The 24598-nt window shown below is 35.0% G+C and overlaps 1 protein-coding gene across 2 annotated transcripts in view; it reads right to left on the bottom strand.

Annotated features, from left to right (window-relative positions):
- Positions 1–18776: 18776 nt before the first annotated feature.
- ghra (growth hormone receptor a) overlaps positions 18777–24598 on the bottom strand; it is a 152217-nt gene continuing 146395 nt past the window's right edge. The window contains exon 8 of one of the 2 annotated variants that reach the window (XM_073908936.1): positions 18777–23066. In XM_073908936.1, coding sequence (XP_073765037.1) covers positions 22248–23066 — 819 coding nt within the window. In that variant the 3' untranslated portion in view covers positions 18777–22247. 2 annotated transcript variants of the gene reach the window in all.

Consider the following 24598-nt stretch of genomic DNA (forward strand, 5'->3'; position numbering starts at 1 on the left):
AGTTAATGTTGAATAGTTAATACAATTTATTATCATATTTATTAAATATTGTATACACACACACACACACACACACACACACACACACACACACACACACACACACACACACACAAACACACACACACACACACACACACACACACACATTTAAAAGTGTTTGAAGCCTGAAGATTTGAGTATTCACAAGAAACATCACTCTATGTTGTGTGTCGACTCTTGCTACATAGAGGGTGTGAAGTAGAGCAATCTAAAATATATAAATAAAAGAAATGAATGAATGCTTTACATGCATCATTGATTACATAAACAATCAATTTGTACATTTTATTTGAACTAATTGTCTATCAGGGTATTTGCATAGTCTTAAGAAGTTTTTAAAATGTCTTAACTTTCAAAAACACAGTTTTAGGCCTTAAAAACTGAAATATTATCTTGTAGGTCTTAAATCGTTTTCAGCAGGTCTCAATTTTTCTTAGTTTATACCTTTCCTAGTACTGGGTTGCAGTTGGAAGGGCATCCCCTGCGTAAAACATATGCCAGAGTAGTTGGCGGTTCAATCCGCTGTGAGAACCCCTGATAAATCATGGACTAAGCTGAAGGAAAATGAACAAATGAAAAGCTACCAAATCGATCTAACACACACACCCAATCCCCAACAATACATCTCAATAAATATTTTAGCCAAACAAGATTCATAACTAATATTATAACAGCCTGTTTTAGATATTAAAGAGATACAGCAAGGGTCTGCTTGTTTTGACATATTATTATTTTAAATATAGGAAATATAAAATAACTAATTAATTATAAAAACTAATTAACAAATTAATAATAAACTAACAAACTAACTAGAATTAATTGTTTAATGGGCAAAGTACATATTTTTCTGCTTGGCCATTTAAAAATCTTTAGCGTTTAGTCCGATGCAAGTCTAAATTCTCATTCTTCAAGGTCTTAAAAAGTTCTTAAAAAAATCTTAAATTTGTCTTGGTAAAACCTGCAGAAATCGAGTCTATAAATTCGTAAATTTATAATTCATAATATAAAATTATTTGTGTTATTACATATTTAAGGAATTTCATTATTTGGTAATTATCTCACATGAATAAAGTAAGAAAACAATTTCAAGTTTCAAATGAATCGATTTAGACATTTAAATGCGTCGTTTCTTAGTCATGGGTTGTGGCTGGAAGGGCTTCCGCTGCGTAAAACATATGCTGGAGTTGGCGGTTCATTCCGCTTAGGCGACCCCAGATTAATAAAGGGACTAAAAAGAAAAGAAATAAATGCGTCATTCTGTAACTGACCGACATTCACCGATAGATGGCGCGCGCTCTCTGATTTCCCTTTCGTCCACGTTGCTCACTTTCCCTTTGAGAGCCTCTACAACATTTTTCTCCCAGACCTGGAATCGTTCGCTGTCTGCAGTCTTTCCTTTCAGGTCCAGAGGAGTCTCTGCCCACGAACTCCAGCTCTGTCTCCTGGCAGAAAACGTAGGTAGAGAGAGAAAGAGGAGGAGATATTTTTTTATTTATTTTTTCACAGAAGACAAATAGTTTTTCACAGCATTACTTGCAGTATTAATAAAAAACAGCATGAGCCTCAGTTGAAGACTAGAAGTTTCTATGTGGGATCTCTTATATAAATCTAAAACAACACAACAGAATGTACAATGCCTGCAGTTTTAACATAATGTCCAGTCAGTTTTTATCAACACTTAGGAAAAATGATGGATATGTGTGAATACAAAGGCTTGAAACCATAGCTTTACCATCGTTTAGCTCTGCAATAAATCAGTTTCTTACTCAGTATTTCTCTATTTTTGTCCCTGGTAGAAACGACTATAGATGTGATTACCTGATTACTTGTGATCTATTTATATTAAAGGCAACTGAGCCCTGTTAAAAAAAGTATCAAGAGTTTATAGTTGTACTTAAAAAGCATGCCAGTCAGAAAAGAAAAGAAAGGCTAAATTCGAAAATGAACCAAAGTTTTTTTTTTCTTTTTTTTGACCTCACAGGCAGATTTGTTCTTGTTTTAAGCATATCCTTCTTAGTTTTCCAGGAAACATGACTTTAGGCTATACTTTACGCCAATTTTCTGTTGAAAAATAGCTAAATGTAGCATAAAAGGAACTGTTTTAAAGAGATAGTTCACCCAAAACTGAACATTTTGTCTCTGTTTACCCATCCTTTACTTTTTCCAACTCCAAAGTTTCTTTCCTCAGTTGAACAGAAAACAATCTATTTTCAAGAAATCTGAAAACATGTGACCACTGACTTCCATGGTGTTTGTTTTTCTTACTATGGAAGTCAAATATATTATTAAGTGTTTAACAGAATAAAGATCTAATAAAGGTTTTGGAATCACTTGAGGGCGAGTAAATCTTCACTTTGGGTGAACTGTCCTTTTAAACTGGACATTGCTAGTTTAAGCTAATCTCTCCAACAGTCTGAGCAGCTAAATTAATTATCTTAGTCAAAAACACTGAGTAAAGGTATCATTTTGTGTTGTTGTTTAGCATAAGCTTACTTTATCCTCCACATGGTCCTGTTCTTTAAGGGTTGTTTAACTAATAGTGAAACTTTACTCACTGTTGGGAAGATTGTGGCCTTGGACTGCACTCCTCAACAAGAGACCACACCTTCCCTTATTAGTCTCAAGCACCACTAACCAATCAGATCCATTTTGCTGCTATTAACTGCTTCCTTGCCCAAATTTGCCTTTTTCTTCTTTGTGTGGTAATGGTGTGGAGAAGGCTGAGTTTGTTCCACACATTCATACATTGACTTCCATCATCTTGAGTTTATTTTTATAAAGGGTTTTTAACCTGTGTGGTCAGATTGGATTGCCTCAGGCTAGCCCTACTTCCACTTTCTCCAAATCTCCTTTTCACTCACTTTGTACCCTCTCTCGAATGCTTGCATATTTAGGGTGCCTTTTTCTGTTGAACACAAAAGAAGATATTTTGAAAAATGTTTGAAACCTGTAACCATTGACTTCCATATAATAAATGAATAGATAGTCAATGGTTACACAACATCTTTGAAAATAACTTATTTTGTCTTAAAGAGAAAAGGGGAACTCAAACAGGTTTGGAACAAGTGACAGTTGAGTAAATAATTGAATGTGTATTACACAATAATATCTCTTTTTAAACAAGGAACTTTTAAGCAAAACTCATATAGAGATTTAAACTATTGGCTTTCAAAATGATTTTCTGTATCAGTCCAAATTTTGACTATCTAGATTTGAACAATGCTGTTCAGTGTTTAGGTGACTATCTAGTTTCTCCAACAATACATTGTATTATAATATTTATGTCACTGCGCGGGAATAAAGCCTAATCCAGGTCAGGACTCTGCTAATCTTCTAAATAGCCATACATTAATTGGGTCAATCATAGTTTAAAAACAAAATTAATTGTCTACTGTATTCAGGAAAATACAGTCCTCAGGAAAGCATCAAGATTTACATCAAGACAGGGTTGCCACTCGATGCCAAATATAAAATTCCTTCACTTTCACTGACTAAAAAGCTGAATTTACATTATGGTCAAACAGACCGTTGTTGTGTTTTACATAATTTTAAAATTGTTTTAGCTTATGAAAATGAATTAGCAGAACTTTAATAACAACTTTGAGAAAAACAATTTGTAGTTTTCTTCAGATTAAAAGAATAATCAGAGCTACTTACTTTTTGCGTGGCTGCGAAGTGCTCTCTCTCCCATTTCTGATAGCTCTGTAATAGGTTTACAAACTTAAGGTTTAAATATTTTTGTCATCTAACCTTTTAAACACCTAATATTTGAAATGGTCATTTGAAGCCAAAGCTGCTAACATTTACATTACCTGGCATGTAAGTCTGGTGACTGCAAATGATTTAAGAGATTGCTGTGATGGAGGTGAGCCTAACCACAGCAAAAAAGTGTGATTAAAAAACCTTTTTTTGTCAAAGTCATGAAATATCAGGGATTTCTTATTGTTTGACACTTGAAATTTTAGTTTCCATTTTTTCAAAATTAATTTCTTTTAAATGGAGACTAAAATTTAAAGTGTCAAACAATCAAAAAAGTTCCTGATATTTCATGACTTTGACAAAAAAGAAAAAAAAAACTCTGACTTTCAATGTCTGGAACAGACCTTTTAAAATTGCATTCAATTCCACAATTTCCATTACCAGTGGGAACCCCTGCTATGAGCTTTCAAACAGACTTGTTGGTTATTAATATTTGTACATTGTAAATGCACGTTATTCAAGTATTCAAAGTATTCTAAAGTATTTAGATTAAGTTAAAATTAAGTTTCAAAACCAGTAATCTTGTAACAAAATAGACTGCTGATTAGAGCATGCATTTTGTAATCTGCATTTTATAACCTTTTTCATTCATTCATTCTTTTTCTTTTTGACTTAGTCCCTTTATTAATCTGGGGTCGCCACAGCGGAATATTATTAATAATATTATAATTATTTTCACAACATATATAAAAAAAATCTGCTGTACTTTCATTTGCGAGGAAGCAAAGTACTCCCTCACCCCCATTTTAATAGCTCTGTAGTAGGTTTACTACTCATCTGACTTTTTACATAGGAAAACTAATAGGGAAAATCTGTGCTAAACATATTCGCATTTTTAAGACCTCTCAACTTGCTCGCTATTAACCTGACCTATCTGTGTTATTATTTTGAAACCATTGAGTACAGTCTAGATTGCACGGACAAGCAATAATTGAACCCTGAACTGTTTGCAGCGTAAGATCAAGAATCACGATCCCTCATTTGACAACCCTTGAGATGCCATGAAAACGCCAACTCCTTCAGACCTCCCGTTCAAAGCACGCACTGCTAAAGGTCAACAAGCAAGCGCAGGCATTAAACGGTCAGGGTGGGTGGCTCTGATAGGCCTAATTGGCTTGAAGATCCAGCGCAGGGGAGCAGAGGCTTATGGGCAATTACTTACAATGTCCTGCAAAGCGGACTGTGCGAGTGGGCTACACAGATTCAATCAGCCTCATGCAGAGTTGCTAAGTGCGCACCACTCGCCAAATTGCCTGATCTGCTTTGGCCATCCGCCGGGGTCCTGCTGATGCTGGATCCACTTAGCAGAGACCGGAGCGTTTCTATCTGCTGCTCGCTGGACGCCTGCTCTTCCCAGTACATTAAGACTGCGGTGGTGTTGACCCGGCCTTCGTAATGCATCAGGCCTTCTCCGCAGCATGGCTGTCAGTGATGTAGTTAAGCTAGTCTGTCGTACGCTTCCCTCTAACATCACACTAATGGACCCCTTGCGTTGTAGGATACAGTTTGTTCTTGTTTTCCATTCCAACCCTGAGAGATGAGACTGAAGACAACTTCCTGTTGTGCTGTGAACTGGAGATTATTATGCCTAAGTAAGACGACGCTTATGATGAATGAATCATGTCTTTTAACAGCGTGGCTGAGTAATAGTATTGTTTATTTTAGTGATTAGATATTATAGATATTAGATATAGATATTATTGTATAGTATTATACAACAGTATACAGTACACTCACCGGCCACTTTATTAGGTACACCTGTCCAACTGCTTGTTAACGCGAATTTCTAATCACCCAATCACATGGCAGCAAATCAGTGCATTTGAACATGTAGACATAATCAAGACGAACTGCTGCAGTTCAAACCAAGCATCAGAATGAGGAAGAAAGGTGATTTAAGTGACTTTGAATGTGGCATGGTTGTTGGTGCCAGATGGGCTGGTCGGAGAATTTCAGAAACTGCAGATCTACTGGGATTGGTGGTGTAATTGTGTAGTGAATATTTTCTTGGCACACTTTGTGTCCAGTCGTACCTATTGAGCACTGTGTCAATTTCACAGTCTACCTGTGTATTGTTGCTGACCATGTCCATTCCTTTATGACCACAATGTACCCATCTTCTGTTGACTACTAGCAAGACAACGCGCCATGTCAGAAAGCGCGAATCATCTTAGACTAGTTTCTTGAACATGACAACGAGTTCGTTGTACTCAAATGGCCTCCACAGTCACCAGATCTCAATCCAATGGAGCACCTTTGGAATGTGGTGGAACAGAAGATTTGCATCATGGATGATCAGCCGACAAATCTTCAACAACTGTGTGATGTTGTCATGTCAATATATACCAAAATCTCTGAGGAATATTTCCATTATTTTGCTGAATCTTTGCCATGAAGGATTAAGGCAGATCTGAAGGCAAAAGGGGGTTCAACCTGGAACTAGTAAGGTACACCTAATAAAGTGGCCGGTGAGTGCATATTATTATATAGAGCATTTTTATTACAGTGATTACAAAAGATTACGATTACGTAATCAACTTACAAAAATCGAATACTTAGAATGACTTTTTAATACCAATAATCAGAGTACAGCTACTTTTTTTATAGATTACATGGTTACCATTTCTCATATTGATGCCAATCCTCCAGACTTTGAGGATAACACAATAAGCAATACAAAATACACTTGATTGAAAATGTATTATACACATCACCTTTTTGGAAAGGAAACTATAAACTGTACAACTGCAAGTTAACCATGTACAGTTGAAGCCAGAATTATTAGCCCCCTTTGAATTGTTTTCTTCTTTTAAAAATATTTTCTAAATGATGTTTAACAGAGCAAGGAAATTTTCACAGTATGTCTGATAATATTTTTTCTTTTGGAGAAAGTCTTATTTGTTGTATTTTGGCTAAAATAAAAGAAGCTTTAATTGTTTATACACCATTGTAGGGACAAAATGATTAGCCCCTTTAAGCTATACTTTTTCTCGATAGTCTACAGAACAAACCATCATTATACAATAACTTGCATAATTACCCTAATCTGCCTAATTAACCTAGTTAAGCCTTTAAATGTCACTTCTAGCTGTATAGAAGTGTCTTGAAAAGTATCTTTTCAAATATTATTTATTGTCATCACGGCAAAGATAAAATAAATCAATTATTAGAAATAACTTATTACAACTATTATGTTTAGAAATGTGAAAAATCTTCTCTTTGTTAAACAGAAATTAAGGGAAAAATAAACAAGTGGTCTAATAATTCAGGGGGGCTAATAATTCTGACTTCAACTGTACATATACTGCCCACCCTGTACACAACTCCATAACTTTTCTAATTTGGACTTTTCTAACAAAATAACCTGCACCTTTTGTAAAGCTGTTTCGAAATGATAGTCATTGTAAAATGCTCTATACAAATAAACTTGAGAAATAAACAAAAAAACTTAAATTGTACTGACTATATTTCTAACACAAGAAATAAGTTGCTTACAATTTATTATTTAATGATTCAGTAACAATTTTCTATTTTTTTTAATCTCTTTTTAACTTCAATTTTTAACTCTCTTCATTTATAAACCTGCCACTTGTATATGTTAGTAATTCTTCACATTTTATTTTGGTAAAAAGAGGTGAGTGAAATCTGCAAAACAAAATGGATGTAAAAAGGAGATGCATTCTGCCTTATTTTAATATTTTTTAACGATGTTGCTGTGAATGTCATGGGTTTTAATGTTGTCCTTCGCAATGTTGCTGTATTCTAAATTGACTTCATTTTAAGTAAATGTTTCAAAACCACATGATGTGATTTTTATTTAGTGTTACTATTGGCAAACACTAACAGCAAAGTGCAGTAGTGTTGGTGTTTTGAAGTTTTATCTGATTGCACTTTAAAAAGAAGCTGTTAAGGCTCTTGTTAAAGGAATTTATTTAGTCTGTTATCAGATGTAATTTGCGCAAAAGTAATCTAAATGCAATCCAAAAGCAGTATGAAAACAAAAAAGAGGGGAATAAAATAAAAATGAAGCGTTATTGGTAATCTGTATGTGCTCAAATCTAAATATCATGGACAAGTTCTTTTTTTAATAATTCAAAATAATCGAACTTTCTCATTTTTTAGATTCACTGCACTCATATTGAAAGATTTCGAGAGTGTTTTTCATTTTAATTCTGATGGTTATCACAGGAAAATCTTTAAACAAAATATTCAATTTTGAGCTTTCTTATTTGTAACCACCATTACAAGAAAGATACTGACTTGACGGTTGTCTAGAAAACAATCATCCACACCCTCCACATGCATAAAAAGCAGCAGAAGGTCATTGCTAAAAGGACTGTAGCACCAGAAAATACATGACGCTTTAAGGCCAGTATTAAGTTTTCAGTCTGTGAAGATTTTGGAGGTCATGCGTCTGCTGGTGTTGCTCATTGAGCTTTATCAAGTCAAAAGTCAATTCAGCGTCTACCAAGAGATTATATAGCATTTCACACACTCTTTCTTCCGCTGACAGGCTTTTTGGAGATACCAATTTCTTTTGCAGCAGGACTTCACACCTGTCCACAGTGTCAAAACTACTTCTGACTGGCTTGCTGACCGTGATTTTATTGTGCTTGCTTGGCCTGCCAACTCCACTGACCCGAACGCCATTAAGAATCTGCTGTGGAGAGTAAAATAATAATACACATGCAACCAAACAAGAGATGAGACCAAGGCTGCTATCAAAGCAACTTGGACTTCAATAAAGCCTAAGCTGTGCGATCACATCCACGACAGATTGAGGCAGTAATTCATGCAAAATGTGCCACAACCTAATATTGAGTTCATGACTGCAGATACTCTGGAGATCTTGAACATTTTCTAAATCTATTTTTGACTGATCCCTGAGAAAATAATCACTTTTTTCAGAAACTGAATATTAAATTTAAAAAAAATTTAAACACACATCCAAATAAGTCTTGAGCTCATTCCTTTTTTTTTTCAAATTAAATTATAAAAAGTAAAGAACTATATAACCATGATATTCAGATTTTTTTAAAAAATGCCTGTATATATGATGGATGATGCACCGATATTGAAATTTGGGGAGATATGGAACCAATAGGTTTAAATTTGAAAACCAATAATGATTTATAGTCTGTTAAATACAACTGCTGATAAGATTTTTTTTGCTGATAACTGATTTTAAGATGTGATCAGATGCAAAGTAAAACACAAATAATCTGAAATATTATTTAAATAAGTTGAATTTCAATGGATTTTCAGCAATCTTTGAGATCATATAATCCTTTATAAATTATAACACTAATTTGATGCTTGATTTTATTATTAGTGATGTCCCGATCAGGATTTTTGCCCTTAAGTCTGAGTCATTTGAATTCAGGTATCTACGAATACCAAAACCCGATCCGATAATTCTATAATACTATATAATATATAAGGCTTAGTAGAGACGTGGGAACTACGGACAGACTCTATATGTCTGTGGTAAATGAAACATGCGTTACATACATACCTTTTACAGGACAAGTAGTTTGTCAGAAATCTTCTTATAAAGGGCTGGCAGAGCTTTCTCAGTGAAATAGTGGCAAGATGGTTATTCAAATCGAGGTTCAACATTTGAGGTGTCTTATCAGTTTTGTTATGTTAAATAAAGCCTTTTCCTTTCCACCTCTTGCATTGCCAAGTTTACATATCTCACAATGTTAGTGATGGCCATGTTTTCATCATCAACTTTATAATACCTCTAGACCGCAGACATACTGCACTTTCCGCTTCAAGCGAGTGTACTATGCTGGCATTTAACCAATAGCGTCTCTGCAACAAAGTGATGTCCTGCCGCACATGTTGCTGTTTTTGTGAGAAGTCAAGAAAAAGATCTAACTTTGTGCCACGGCATAACTGTAAATGTGTTAAAAAATAATGACAATTTATATATATGGATACTAGGGATGCCACAATTCTCAATTTAATATTGAATCGTTTGGTTCGACAAACACAGTTCAATACGCACTTAAGAATTGTTTTTTTTTGGTTTTACATTTAAATAATTTGTGCGTTTTATATCTCTCCGAATTGACTGTTTGTGTGAGACTGTAAGTTCACGAGCTGAGATGAGGAAACTTCTCCCCACGAGTAAATATTCAATCACTATGCTCTAAAGAGGGCACTTAACCATCATTCCACACTTTAACATGGCGAGCGGCGAAGTGAGTCAACAGTACGAGGAAGAGCCAGCATCTTTTAAATCTGTGGTGTAAGGGCATTTCGGTTTTGCCGTTTAGAATATTGCCAATGAAAGAAATAACGGTGAACAAAAAATGACTGTGTGCAAGCATTGTTTTACACGTATAACCATGACTTCACATCTGCAGCGCCATCACCCAGCAATATCACTGTCTGAAGGCAGGATACCAGAGAAGGTAATAAAGTCCTCCAAAAAACAACAATCCCTCGCTGAATCCTTCCAGCAAACATACCCAGCTGGTTTCAAGACACACATAAAAAACTGAGGCTGTGGGGTGTTCATTGTTAAAGATTTGCAGCCGTTTTTGATGATTGGAGATGCAGGCGTTTATCATCTTATAAAAGCACTCGATCCGCGTCACAGACTACTGTCTCGCACTTTTTTCAGCACCGAGATAATTACACTGTAAAAAAAAAAATTACGATTTATTTCTGGCAGCTGGAGTGCCGGAAAAAAAAGTAAAATAACGGCCGTTAAATTACAGAAATTTAATGTAAAATAACGGACATTAAATTACAGAAATCTACTTAAATTTACATTTCTGGTAAATTTCTTTAATTCAACCTCTGTTATTTTGCAGTAAATTTCTGTATTTTAATGGCCCTTATTTTATTTTTTTTTTTCAGCACCCCAGCTGCCAAAAATAAACCATAAAATTACAGATTTTATATATTTTTTACAGTGTAGGATGGTTTATTTATGTTTACTTAAGTAGAAATATGTTTATTTGAAATGGTCAATTTATGTTTGTTAACTTCACATCTATGTTTACTTTCAAAAAGTAGGGATTTATGTGTTCCCCAGTTTATACATGGGCTACCAGCACCTGTGAGATTTCAGTGTAAATTTTTTTTACACAATACACTAGGCTACTACTGTGCTTTTTTGTCTTTTAGGTAAAATAAAAGAGTATTGCAATAAATCGGTTTAATTTTTTTCCTTATAATCTCTTACTGTTCCCATTGCCTATGCATAGAATAACAAAAAATAAATAAATAAAAACCTGTTAAGCCATCAAAACCGAACCAAAACGTTGTTAAAAAACCGAGGTATGTATTGAACCGTAGGATTACTGTATTGTTGCTTAATGGATACATATATATAGTCAAGTCCTGATCTGGAGGTAATGTCGTTTCCGATCAAATCAGAAACTGTGCGATTGGGCCCGATTTCTGATCATGTGATCGAATCTGGACATCCCTATTCATTATTCAATTATTCATTAATTTTCTTGTCAGCTTAGACCCTCTAATTATTATTATTATCATTATTATTATTATTATTTTTATTATCAGCGTCATTATTATCAGAGTTAAAAAAAACTGCAAAAAAATTACACTTTTTGATTAGTTGATGAAAGTTCGAAACTGTTTAAGTATCTTTTTAAAATATTATTAAGTGTATACATAAAATAAAATACATAATTTATTTATAATTATTATTTTATACTAATTCTAAACAGATTTTTTGTAACATTATAAATGTTTTTTTTTCACATTTGATAACTTTAATACACCCTTGTTGGTTGTTTTTTAAGTAACAAGCCAAAATGTTTGAACTGTGGTATGTGTATACAGTACATTTGTGTAAATAATATATGTGTGTGTGTTCTGCTAATCAATATCACAGTAGTCAAAACATCTTAACAGCAATCTATAATACATGGCTATTTGGTTAATTTTTAACCATGTCTGTCCCTGACATTGACAATAACGAAGCTTGAAAAGCACATGCAGATGACACTCAGATGCATTTTCCTCTAAAACAAAAAGATGTAAATGGTTTACAACCTCTTTCAAGCTTTTTTAAAAATATATATTTTATTTAAACGAAAAAAAAAAACTGAAGTCATTTTATTTGGGCACAAAGAAAATTCTCTGTTAAATGTCAACGTGGGATCTTTGGCCCTACATTTTTCCCAGTGTGCAAGAAATCTGATTAAAATCAAAATTTGACAAACAGATCAGTACTGTCGTGAAATCCTGCTTTTACCACTTCAGTCAGCTGTCTAAAGCCATTTTCATCTCTGAGAATTTTTAAAATATTGATTCCTGCCTTCATAATACGATTACTATAACTCTCTTTCGGTATTTCTCAGTTTTCTCTCGCTCGTCTGCAGCTGGTACAAAATACGGCTGCTAGACTACTCTCTGAGACTGTATTTGCCTGTATTTGATCTGTCTGTATACCATTTCTCGATTGGACCAGGGAAGGCCAAGTTGGAGCACTCACTCTGGTACCCCAGGCTCTGCGCCGGTTAGGAAAATTCCAAACTGAACCAAAACAATTGGCTTCAGATTGGCAATCAAAATTTTTAACTCTGCAACCTGCAGAACCTGGGAATTAAAAAAAAAACCCTCTCAATCATTGAGATCTTATTATCCTAATTTACTCAATGTGCGTAGAACACGTCTTAAAAAACAAGATGATCAAGCATTTGCAGTTGCTGGTCCTAAACTCTGGAGCACTCGACTAATTCACACTAGACGTCCCCCCTCCATTTCTGTGTTTAGGTCCGTTTGAAAGACCTATCTATTTTCTCTCACTTTTAATATGATCACTGTTTTATTGCATTTATTTGTTAAATGTTTCTTCTATATTCTGCGTTCTTCTCTGTCTTTAGTACTCCCATATACAACACTTTGGTCAAATTTGGTTGTTTTTAAATGTGCTTTTAAAATAATTATTGTATTGTATTGTTTTGTATAGTATTAAAAAGCTGTAACCTATTTTCACGGCACAAATCAAGTCCACAAAGCACACATTAAGCCAACCTAAAACACAATATATTTCCAGCCCAAACATTACATTAACCATCATACATCATCCGGGCAGAGAAGCTATCTTTATTCAATTGAAGAAAACAGAACAAAAAAAGCAAACGCTGAAAATTACAATCCTCTGAGGTATGACGAATTCAATCAATTCCACTAGCAAACCGTATAAATGGTTTAACAAACCTGAATCAAGTTCTTTATAATGCTCAGCGGTGTGCATTCATAAGGCAGACACATCAATTGTTGAAAAAACAAAGGACACCAAACTGCTCTGAAAATATAGCCACATAACAGGACTAAATGTACAGAAGATTCAAATGTCTATGCATATCATGTGCATTTGTCAGCTTTGCGTGTACAGACAGGCATTCGGCCCCCTGTGCATTATTTTTTAAAGAATTTCAGGACAGATTGAGAAGTAAATGCTACATGAGAGAATAGCGAGGAGCAGCAACATACGACACAAGCTAAAATGCATTTCAGACACCACATATCATGAGAGCTTAAGACGTTTCCATTAAAACATGAACATGCTGGTTTCACAGCTATGGCAGCATAACACTTGATATTTCTCAGTAAGGCAATATTATTTTTACATAATATATAAAAAAATGGCACGTTGCTTAGCACAGTGTTAAGATTGACTACATCATCTATAGGCCCGCTGTTAATCATATATACACACATATCAGTTCATTACTCTTCGTATAACCTTTGTCGTCTATAATTTAGCTTATGTTCTGTCTGTCGTGTATGTGGAGGCACAGAGTGTGTGGGCTGGGTTGCTAATTAAAATCTGTGCATTACTGAACAAAATGTATATATGTATGTGGGTATATATATATATATATATATATATATATATATATATATATATATATATATATATATATATATATATATATATATATATATATATATATATATATATATATATATATATATATATATGGAGAGAGAGAGAGAGAGAAAATAAGAGGCCACTTCGATTTATGATGACATTTCTTCTAAATGCAAAATAAAAATGTTGTTAAGAGAATCTTTGTTTTGCATAAAATAACAAAAAAAGTTTCAGTTTTCAGACATCTGAATGTACACTCATGGGCCACTTTATTAGGTACACCTTACTAGTACCATTTTTGGCTATTGAACTGCCCTAATCCTTATTGGCATACATTCAACAAGGTACTGGAAATATTCCTCAAAGACTTTGGTCCATATTGACATGATAGCATCATGCAGTTGCTGCAGATTTGTTGGCTGTACATCCATGATGCGAATCTCCCTTTCCACCACATCCCAACAATAGAGAGGCTCTATTGGACTCTAATCTGGTGACTGTGGAGGTCATTTGAGTACATTGAACTTATTGTGATTTTCAGGAAACCAGTCTGAGATGATCACGATGTGCCAATTGACACGATGCTCATTTGGTACTATTGGGACAAAATTTTTCCAAGACGATATCCCCCACACCCTTGCACAACTACTTGTATTAATACAAGGCTGGTTTCTGGTTTGATGTTGTTGACAACAAATCCTGGATATTTTCTTTTTTCAGCACATTCTCTGTAAACCCTAGTGATGGTTGTGCATGAAAATCCAAGTTGATTAGCAGTTTCTAAAATACTCAGACCAGTCCGTCTGGCACCAACAACCATGCCACATTCAAAGTCACTTGAATCACCTTTCTTCCCCATTCTGCTGCTGTCTTGACCATGTCTACATGCTTAATTTCATCGACTTGCTGCCATGTGATAGGCTGATTAGAGATTTGCGTTAACGAGCAGTTGGACAGGTGTACCTAATAAGGCGGCTAGTGAGTGTACTATATATTTAAATATTAATATACTATAATATCTATATCTAATATCTAATCGCTTTATAAATAAACACAATGAAATGACTGTTAATGAGCAGTTGGATAGGTGTACCTAATAAAGTGGCCAGCGAGTGTGTGTGCAATAAAAAAATAAATGTAAAAAAAAAATGTTATTCCAGCTGATATTTGGAAAAAAAAAGACTCTAGATGACAATATTCTTATTTAAAATTTGGAAGAAATGCTCTCAGACTTTACAGAATAGGGTAAACCCTCATACTTACTCAAACCCATTCCTAATAAACCCACACTCATTCTCTTTTGGCTTGTACTTTTATCAGGGGTCGCTACACCGGAATGAACCGCCAGTTAGGCCCAATCCAAATTCTACCCAGTAGCTCTTCCCCCTACCTATCTAATTTGAGCATTCTCATGAAGAGGTAGGTTGTGATTCTCTTTTAATTCGAGGCGTAGGCATAGACATTTTTTAAAAATGATTTTTTTTGTATGTTTGTTTACACAACAACAGCATTTTTGTGACTAAAATTGCATAAAAGTGTATGTTTTTAAAAACGCTGCAGTTGTCGTGTTCATGTAAACACCAGAAAACGAGAGCCTTTGAAAACGATGACGTTACGCACATGGATATTACATGTTTAGCAAGGTGTAGATCAAAGGCAAGAGCAAACAAATGCACATCAATGGTAGAGTGTTGTTGTTGCTCAAATATTAATCAATGCTTTATCGGCAAAGTGTGGATTTACTTCACATTACTACCAAACAGTGCAGACGGATCTTCTACATATACATCAACTGTACTTAGTCACTCCCCTACAGGGACTGTTTACTAACAATGTTATGGTGAAAATACTAGCCTGGCATCCCTAATACAGCAGTTTTGGTAGTTTTCACGTGTGTAAAGGTGGAACGTCTAGAAAACTTTGTTGTTTAAATTTGAAACTTTTTTTAAAATGCAAGGGAAAAATTGGCTTCATTGTTGTTGTAACTTAGCCCTATAATAACTGCTACACAATAATCCCATTAATTCTGAGTAGGCCATTTTGTCAAGGTCTAGGAGCATAAAATTAGCTTTTTACAGCACATCTGGTTTAACATTAATGTTGTTTTATTGTGGTTACATCCATGAATATGAGCACTCTGTAAATACAGTGTACGGTTTTGTGCTTTTTGCATCATGATCCACCATTTATAACAGAGGCACGCAAGGAAACCCACAGGCTCATTTGGTTTCAAGCTGAAAATGTATGTTATTTTTATTCATTAGCCTCTGATGCCACATGCAAACGTAAATGAACACAGTTTAACAGCTGAGTTTTACCATTTTAAAATCCGTTCAGCCGATCTCTAGGTCTGGCGGGAGCATTTTTAACTTAGCCTAGCATAAATCATTGAATTGGATAAACCATTAGCATCTCGCTCAAAAATAAAAGCGTTTGATAATTTCCAATTACAGCACAAAACAACTTTGCACATGAGTAATCTATTAAACATCACTGCGCTTGTGTTCTCTGGAAGGACTACCACACTGCAGATGACATCATGAGTGACGAAGAAGTTCATGTGGGCGTTTGTGATGACGTGTGCGTCGAATATTTCATCCCTACCCCTTCGCACTCTGCTTCAAAGGCTAAGGGGAAGACGTAAGCATAGAGATAAAGAGTAGAATCAGGATTTGCCCTTACTATGGCACAAAATGTTCAACCCCCAGTGCAGGGAAACACCCACACACTCTTCCAGTCACATAAACACACTCCAGCCATTTTACTTTATCCAGTTCACCTATACCACATCTTTGCACTTATGGGGGAAAATGAAGCCCAGTAAATCCATATATGCAGTGGTATATCATGCATGCATGTATATATTAGTGTTGTCAAACAATTAATTGCATCCAAAATTAATATTTATTTATGAACATTGTTTATATTCATGAATAAATATTTATTTACACTACCTGACAAAAGTCTTGTCGTTGATCCCAGCAACAAATAATAACTTAAATAATAACACAGAAATCAGTCAAGTTTGGTGAAGGAAAAATCAGGGTTTGAGACTGGCCAGCCCAGTCAACCAGACATGAACATTATTGACCATGTCTGGGGTAACATGAAGGAGGAGACATTGAAGATGAATCCAAAGAATCTTGATAAACTTTGGAAGTCCAGCAAGAATGCTTTCTTTGCCATTCCAGATGACTTTATTAATCAGTTATTTGAGTCATTGCAGTGATGTATGGATGCAGTCCTCCAAGCTCATGGGAGTCATTCACAATATTCATTCTTTTTCCACTGCACCATGACTTGATATTCTACACTGTACATTATTTCTGTTAAGTGACAAGACTTTTGTCTTACAAAGTCTGACCTTACTGTCCTAATTAAATAATTAAAAATCAAGGCATGATCATATTTTAATTAGGTAAAACAAGCATAATCTAGAGGTCTTTGCCTTTTATTTAAACCACTATTCAAAATGATCAACCAAAAGTCAAGTTATTATACGTTGTTCCTAAAACTTGGATAGGCGCCAAGACTTTTGACAGGTAGTGTATAACACAAATATATATGTAGATATATTTCTTTTGTATATTTTAGCAGTATATATTATGTAAACACAAACCTTTTTCTTGGATACGACTAATACGATAGCACTGTATATATATATATATATATATATATATATATATATATATATATATATATATATATATATATATATATATATATGTGTATATAAATTATTTTTAAAATCTTTTTATAATATAAAAGGTAAAACATTTCCCAGCTGAAGTTCCTAGCAAGAAAAAAGCTCTATACTACAACACTACTCTCCAGTACCATACTTTTAGTTATCTCCAAATATATCACATCTCCAACATGAGCTTCTGCTTCACGTCTCCCCTCTGGCTCATTGTTTAACAGTTTTTGGTCCCATTTGTCTTAGGTCTAACTGAGTGTTCGCACAATACCAACAGCTTAGCATCATAATCATCAGTTTATCCTCCTGCATTATAATGCAACTACATGAAATACACAAAACGCATCATTCAATCAGACAATCCAATCATTAGCCTGAAAACGCATACAGTGCCCTCCAAAAAAGCATTTCAGTATATTTTGTATTTAAGTATTTTTAATTTAAACTGTAGATCTCTTTAGGATATGTAAACATACATGCAGGTTAGGAAGATAACAGCCCATTTTAGACCTTTTACATACTTATTTGTACTAAACAAGTAAGGCATCTGTACAGATTTGGCAGAACATCAACGGTGATGTCTGTAAATAGCACATTACGAGTCAACCAAAAACTGAACATTCTTTTATTATTTACTAATGATCATTTTGTTCTGGGAAACACAAACTGAAAACTAGTGACTAGCTGTGCAAATGATAGCAGAATTTGCTTTATATTCTCTGCAGTCATTATTCAGTGGTAATCTCCCTCTCCGATGAGCTGTCAGAACTGCTAAGACTGAATCAGTGAGTCAGTGAACTAAAAAGCTGAACTAATTGTGCTTTTGAGTCTTTTCTTTTCAGTGAACGAGAAAAAAGGACTTCATTACATTCAAAAAGAGGACTGAATTTATGCTGCCTTTGTCTCAGAATTTTGATTACTAGTGAAAAACTGAACATAAACTCACATGAAAGTAAGCGTGTGTGAAATTTAATGTCTGTGATCGTATTGCGACTGTTATTTTATAAAAATCTTCCAGTGATTTTTAGCAAATAAAATCAATATTATTTAATTTTATTTATTTGATTTGATTTATTTGAACACATTGCTGCATGATGAAGACTATTAGAATAAAATTTGAATGGGCTTTGATTCCAATCTTGAAAGCAAAGTATAGCTCTACATGATTTTTTTTTTTTTTTAAGATTTTAAGAAATGATATAGAATGTGTTCAGTCTTTATAAATACAACCTTTTTCTGAATGGTTGTGTGTTGTTATATTTTTAAGATGTGATATTGTTAATAAAGGAACTAAGCTAAAGGAAAATTAATTAATTTTGTTACATGCTTTGTCGAATATCAGTGTTTAAGCATGATCTAAAATGTGATACCGATTTTTAAAAACGGTTCAAATAACTAACAAACAAGGAGGTAATGTTGACTTTTATTTTAGGCACAGTATTTTCTGTTTTGCCAATGAACATTTTTCAAATGAGGCCAGAGCAAATTTTTGTGCATTTTATTTAATGTGTTATAATGATTTATCAGCGCAAAGCACCAAAAGTTTAACTCACTAGCCAAGTTTCCAACAGTACTTTTTACTCTGTGGTTTGGGATATTGTTAAAAAACCACTGAATGGAAATGCTATGAAGTATTAACTTAACAGATCCTAAGATTTTTTTTCTTTTTTTGGTTGGTAAAATTGTGTTCCTGATACCACATTGAAAGACTTTTATGTTTTTTTTTTCTTTAAAACCAAATTCTCAAAAAGTCAGCCATGCAGATGCAATGTCTACACTTAAATTACTCAATTTAAGGTAAATAATTGTGATTTTACTATGACAGAAACACATTTATTGAATAAATTATTCGATCTACAAAAAATATTATCTAAATCAGTAGTGCCCAAACTTGATCCTGGAGGGCCAGTGTCCTGCAGATTAAAGCTTCAACTTGCCTCAACAAACTTCCATGGATGTCTCCAGAAAGCCTATTAAGAGCTTGATTAGCTCTTGTGTCTGACTGAGATTGGAACTAACCTTTGTCCAGATCGAAGTTTGGGCACACCTGACCCAAAATTCAAACAATTGTATTCTCTAACATCAGGAACCCACCTCCAAGAGCAAGATAACATGAAAGTGTTTGTTATTTTGTGCAGCCACAGTGGTTTCTCCCATTTATATTTTTATATATTTTAATATTTTATGTTGACTATTTTGTTTTCTTGGACACATGGAAAATTTTCGTATAAATTGAATTAGCAACTTTGGATGGAAACATGGCCACTGATGTCATGACCCAGTCTGAATAGAGCTAAAGATTACATTTTGGTCTGTTTGTCACACAAAGCTAGTGAATTACATAGAAACTGATTTGCAGTAGTTACTTTTGTAACTTTTATTCAATAATCATGATCACTATCATTTTTTAAATGGCGAAAAAAGAATCCACTATTTTTTTTTTGTTAAATAAACTAATTTTACAGAGTTTAACAGCTGAGTTTGACCATTTTTAAATCCATTCAGCTAATCTCGGGGTCTGGCGGGAGCACTTTTAGCTTAGCTTAGCATAAACAATTGAATTTGATTGGACCATTAGCATCTTGCTTACAAATCACCTAAGGATTTTGATAATTGTCTTATTTAAAGCTTGAGTTCTTCTGTAGCTACTACATCATGTACTAAGACTGATGGAATGGAAAGTTGCCATTTTCCTAACAGATCTGGTTAGAAACTATACTATATTTTTGGCGTAATAAGCAGAAATAAGCAACTGAGCTGCTGTACAATGGCTGCAGCAGGCGCAATGATAATAGGCAGCACCTGCAAATATAATTTTGAGTCGTCTATCATTAATAAGAAAAAGATTAGGAAAGATTTTGCTGGAAGAACATCCTCTGCATAAAACGTGCTGGGAACGTTGGGGGTTCATTTCGCTGTGGCGACCCCTGATTAATAAAGCGAAACCGAAAAGAAAATTAATAAATGAATGAATAGGAAAGATTTTCAGAAAAATACACAAGCTTTAAATAGAAAAAATTTACAAACTATTTGTCATATATGAGTGAGATGCTAATGGTCTAATCCAAATCACTGATTTATGCTAAGCTAAGCTAAAAGTGTTCTCATTATACCAAAAGATCAGCTGAATGGATTCCAAAATGGTAAACCTTGACTGTTTAACTTAAGGGGAGTTTTAAAATAAATCTAAAGGCCCCAAGAAATTAGAATATTCCTTTAAGTATTTAAAAAAAACATCTAAAAATGGTTTGTGAGGCTGTCTGAATATGTTGGAGGCTTTTACAAGTTAGGTGGTCACAACAAGAGACACATTTAAACATGTTAATACCAGGTTGTAACAATCTGTAACATAAGGCTCTCCACTTAACCATGTTAACACCAGGTGGAAACAGAAAAAAGAAAAAAGAAAAGAAATGCTTTTAGAAGGCACTGTAATTACAGCTAACACCTAAAACAACGTAGGACCCGGTATTCAAGCATCACAGGCAAACCCAGGACTAATTAAGCTTGTAGTCCCAAGCCTCCCTCTTCACCATCATTTACCTCCATTGTGTTTCTCTAAAAACAGAGAACATATAAGAGTGAAAAAGCGCTCCAAATAAACTGATCTATACAACTTAACATGCAACACTTTCGCTGTACAAACATTTCAACAGCATAGAATTAACATCTGTGAGAAATCCAACAACTCCGCTTCCAATGCGTCTTGAGAACTGTCCGCAATCACAAAATAGTAAAGATCTCCAGTTATTATATCTCATAATGTATTATTTCATAAAACAACTCTAGTTTAAAGCAGCTTTGTCCCTGTGTAGAAGCCACGGTGCACAAGAATACAGTGTTTCATTGAGTCCTGGCAAGAATTATAGTTCATTAGATGGCAAAAAAAATGAAAAGAAAATGGCACTTCTTTCCCAGCTATTCCATAACGTAACTCCCATTGTAAATGCATGTGTAGATTTATAGTGTCTTCATTGATATAAAACTGCTACATGTACAAAGGTAACATAGAAAACCTGCCATACGGTTTGCATTGCACAGAAATGACTCTAGAAGCGCTTTGTTTACATTTCCCCTGGATACATTAATACAAATAAAGATGAGCTCAATTGAACAAGGCAAGGTAAACGCTTGTTCAGCTATCATTTCAAACTTTTTATAGTAGTGATCTCGAACGTTACAGTCATATATAGTGATGCTAAAATACTGCACCACATCATAATTAATAAAATGTGCAGGAAAAAGCGCTCAAAAGGCTCCCTAAGGAGGAAAGTTCCTCCAATAATAATCAAGGCCGATGTTTGAGAAAAAAAAACTGAACTTTGAGACTTTGTCTGCAAAAGGAAATATTTCATGAACCTTGATTTAATGCTACGGAATATATGTAATATTCCACATACAAGCGAATGTGGGTTGATGAATCGCAGTAAAAGGATACGTCTTTAACCTGCGTGTAAACATCCCAATGCCACTGACTGTAGCTCTACATCTGTATCTTTGTAGTAATATGCTAAACGCAATTTAGAAAAAGTTCTGACACAGCAAGCGAGCATGTATTTCTGTAGTGATTTCTTTTTTTTTTTGTTGCATGTAACCAGCTGGCGTTGCTGATTGTAAATCGATAACACGTTTAAACTCCCTCTGCACATTAGCGTAGCGCTTCTGCAAAGGCTGATAGAAAGGAAACATTTCAGCTTCGTCCATTTTGTAGCGCACAGCAGAGAAAGCCCATGTGGAAAACTCCCAAACAGTAAGGAATTTTCGGCCCTTGTCCCGCCGTTCGTGCAACTTTGGTTTCCAGCAGTAAGAAGGTACAATAAGACCGTCGAAAAGCTTTTAATAGTCCCCTCATGGGGTCAGGTTTCCCAAAAAGTTGGTTGATGCTTATCTGGGTTGCGCAGATAAGCCATAGGCAGCGAGGAAGGAGGATTTGGAGGGAGGCTCTGCTACGGTGTAGTCTGAGATTGGTGGCAGTACTGGGGCTGGAGGAGGTTCTAGAAGCAGGTAAGGTGTTTGGGAATCATTGACAGACACCAGGTAATCGCCATTCCAGAGGTTCCCCTCTACACCTTGAGTTGGGAATGCTTGGTATTCCTGTTCCGGACCAGGACTAGATGGGACATCTGCAGAAAACTGCCTGGCTGTGGTCTCTGAAGTGTAGGCTCCATCGCAAACCAGCTGGAATTGTATCTTCTTCTCGTTCTCTTCTTCTTTCTTCTTCTTCTCTGGAGAGGTGTTCAGTTGTCCAGGTGAGAGCATCACTTCTCCAGCTGGTGTGAAATCACTTACTTGGGCATAAAAGTCCATGTTGACCCAGCTGGGTTGTGTTTGGATGGGCGTCTCCACCACTTCTGATTCCTGCTGGAAATCTGGATTGGCCGAGCTGCTTCTGGAAACCAGAGAGTGCTGGTGCTCCCCCTGTTCAGAATGGTTGGGAAGAAGGGAAGCCAAGTCTTCAGGATCTGGGATTTCTGGGTCATAGCAGCTAGCGCGACCGGAATCGTCGTCGTTTTTTAAATTAAGGTTGTGAGAAGAACCCGAGTGGGACAGGCCCAGCAGATGCTGGGTATCAGAATTCTTCTTGTCTGCAGGATCGTCGATGTCCAGCTGGATGAACTCCACCCATGGGTCCTCGTGGTAGAAGTCTGGCTTGTACATATCATGACTGCTCAGTAAAGAATCAAGCTGGTCAAGCTTTCCATTCTGTTGGAGAACAAGAAAAATTCGACAGGTCAATTAACACTATGTGATTTCATTAGTTGACATGTGGGTTTGTTTTTTAACATTTAACATTTATGATGAACAAAATTTGAAGTTAGGGGGTTGTTCACATATCCAGACCCTCTAGTTTTTCCACTATTTTAATGTGATTTTTTTGCAATAAAATGACTGATTTTGTGGTGGTAATTCCAAGAAATTTGAGGACCATTTTGTGATTTAAAAAATTTATATATATATGTATGATATCTTATTTACCATATTTGATAACTATGTTAGGTGTGAAATGTGACACAATGACAATGACACAAATCATAAAAATAAAGCTTATTTATTTTGGTCTCTTGTCAAGATCTAAAATGTACCTCATGATGTACATCTTGTAATTCACACATACGACTCCCCTACTATAATACACCTAACATACAGATTACCAAAAACTCGTTACTGGCAGGGAAGCATTTTCTCTTATCAACGGATAAGAGAATAATTTTAAATAATAAAAATTATTTATTGATTTGATGCACATCATAATACCAAGTCAAACATACAAAACGCCTAATTCGCGCCGTATTATTCACTCCATTTGTGCTACAGGATGTCTAATCGCATCTTTGCATTGACTTCACATGTAAATCACTCGGTCTTCACCCACGTCTGTTTAATGCACAGGCTGCAAAACAATCCCCCACCTTTCATGTAACATCACGATTGTGAGGGCACAGGTGAGATGTCATTTTTCGAGAGACACTCAAAATACATCACATGCTCTGCTTATGCAACTATGTCTATAAGTCAAGTGAAACAATTGCAAACTGAAATACATATAATTTGATTATAGGGTTTGTAATGAGATGATTAATGAGATTATTTACAATTTTTATGACACAAAAATTTGCAACCTATTGTTGATTTTTGTGTTGGATTCTGCGATCGCAAAATCGCGAAAAACTAGGTGGTTTGCGCAAGTTTGTTAATTCCAATGGAGGTGTGCGGCTTGCACGCGAATATTGGAAGCAACGCACACACGCTTTCCATGTGCAGCTAGTAGAAAACATCTCAACTTTTCAGAATGTCCATGAGTCACATGACTAGAGCTGACCAATCAGCTTTATACTTTGTATGGAATATACACATTGCGGTGAACCAATTACATCAGACAAACACAGAACACCCAAACCCTGCAGTGCTTTGAAATTTTTTTCATAAAAAAACTTGTATCAGAGCTGCAGCAATGTTTTGCTAGTTTGTCACCCTCTAAGAGAAAGCGATTGATGATTGCCTAACTATGAAAGATGACAAAGGAACGCTTTCCATGCACTTTTAGATGCTATATGTGAACAACCTCTTAATATGCAGTAGCTATGGAACCTCTCAGGTTGACAATAACGAAAGCAAATTCTGTTCCGCCACTCCAAACATAAAGCAATTTTTCTGACTTTCATTGAAGAATAACAAAACAAACTATTTATTTTCAGTGGATTACCTTGCATGGCTTAAATTTTCACCTTAAGAAT

This window comes from Danio rerio, chromosome 8 (genome assembly GCF_049306965.1).
Source record: "Danio rerio strain Tuebingen ecotype United States chromosome 8, GRCz12tu, whole genome shotgun sequence".
Taxonomy (NCBI): Eukaryota; Metazoa; Chordata; class Actinopteri; order Cypriniformes; family Danionidae; genus Danio; species Danio rerio.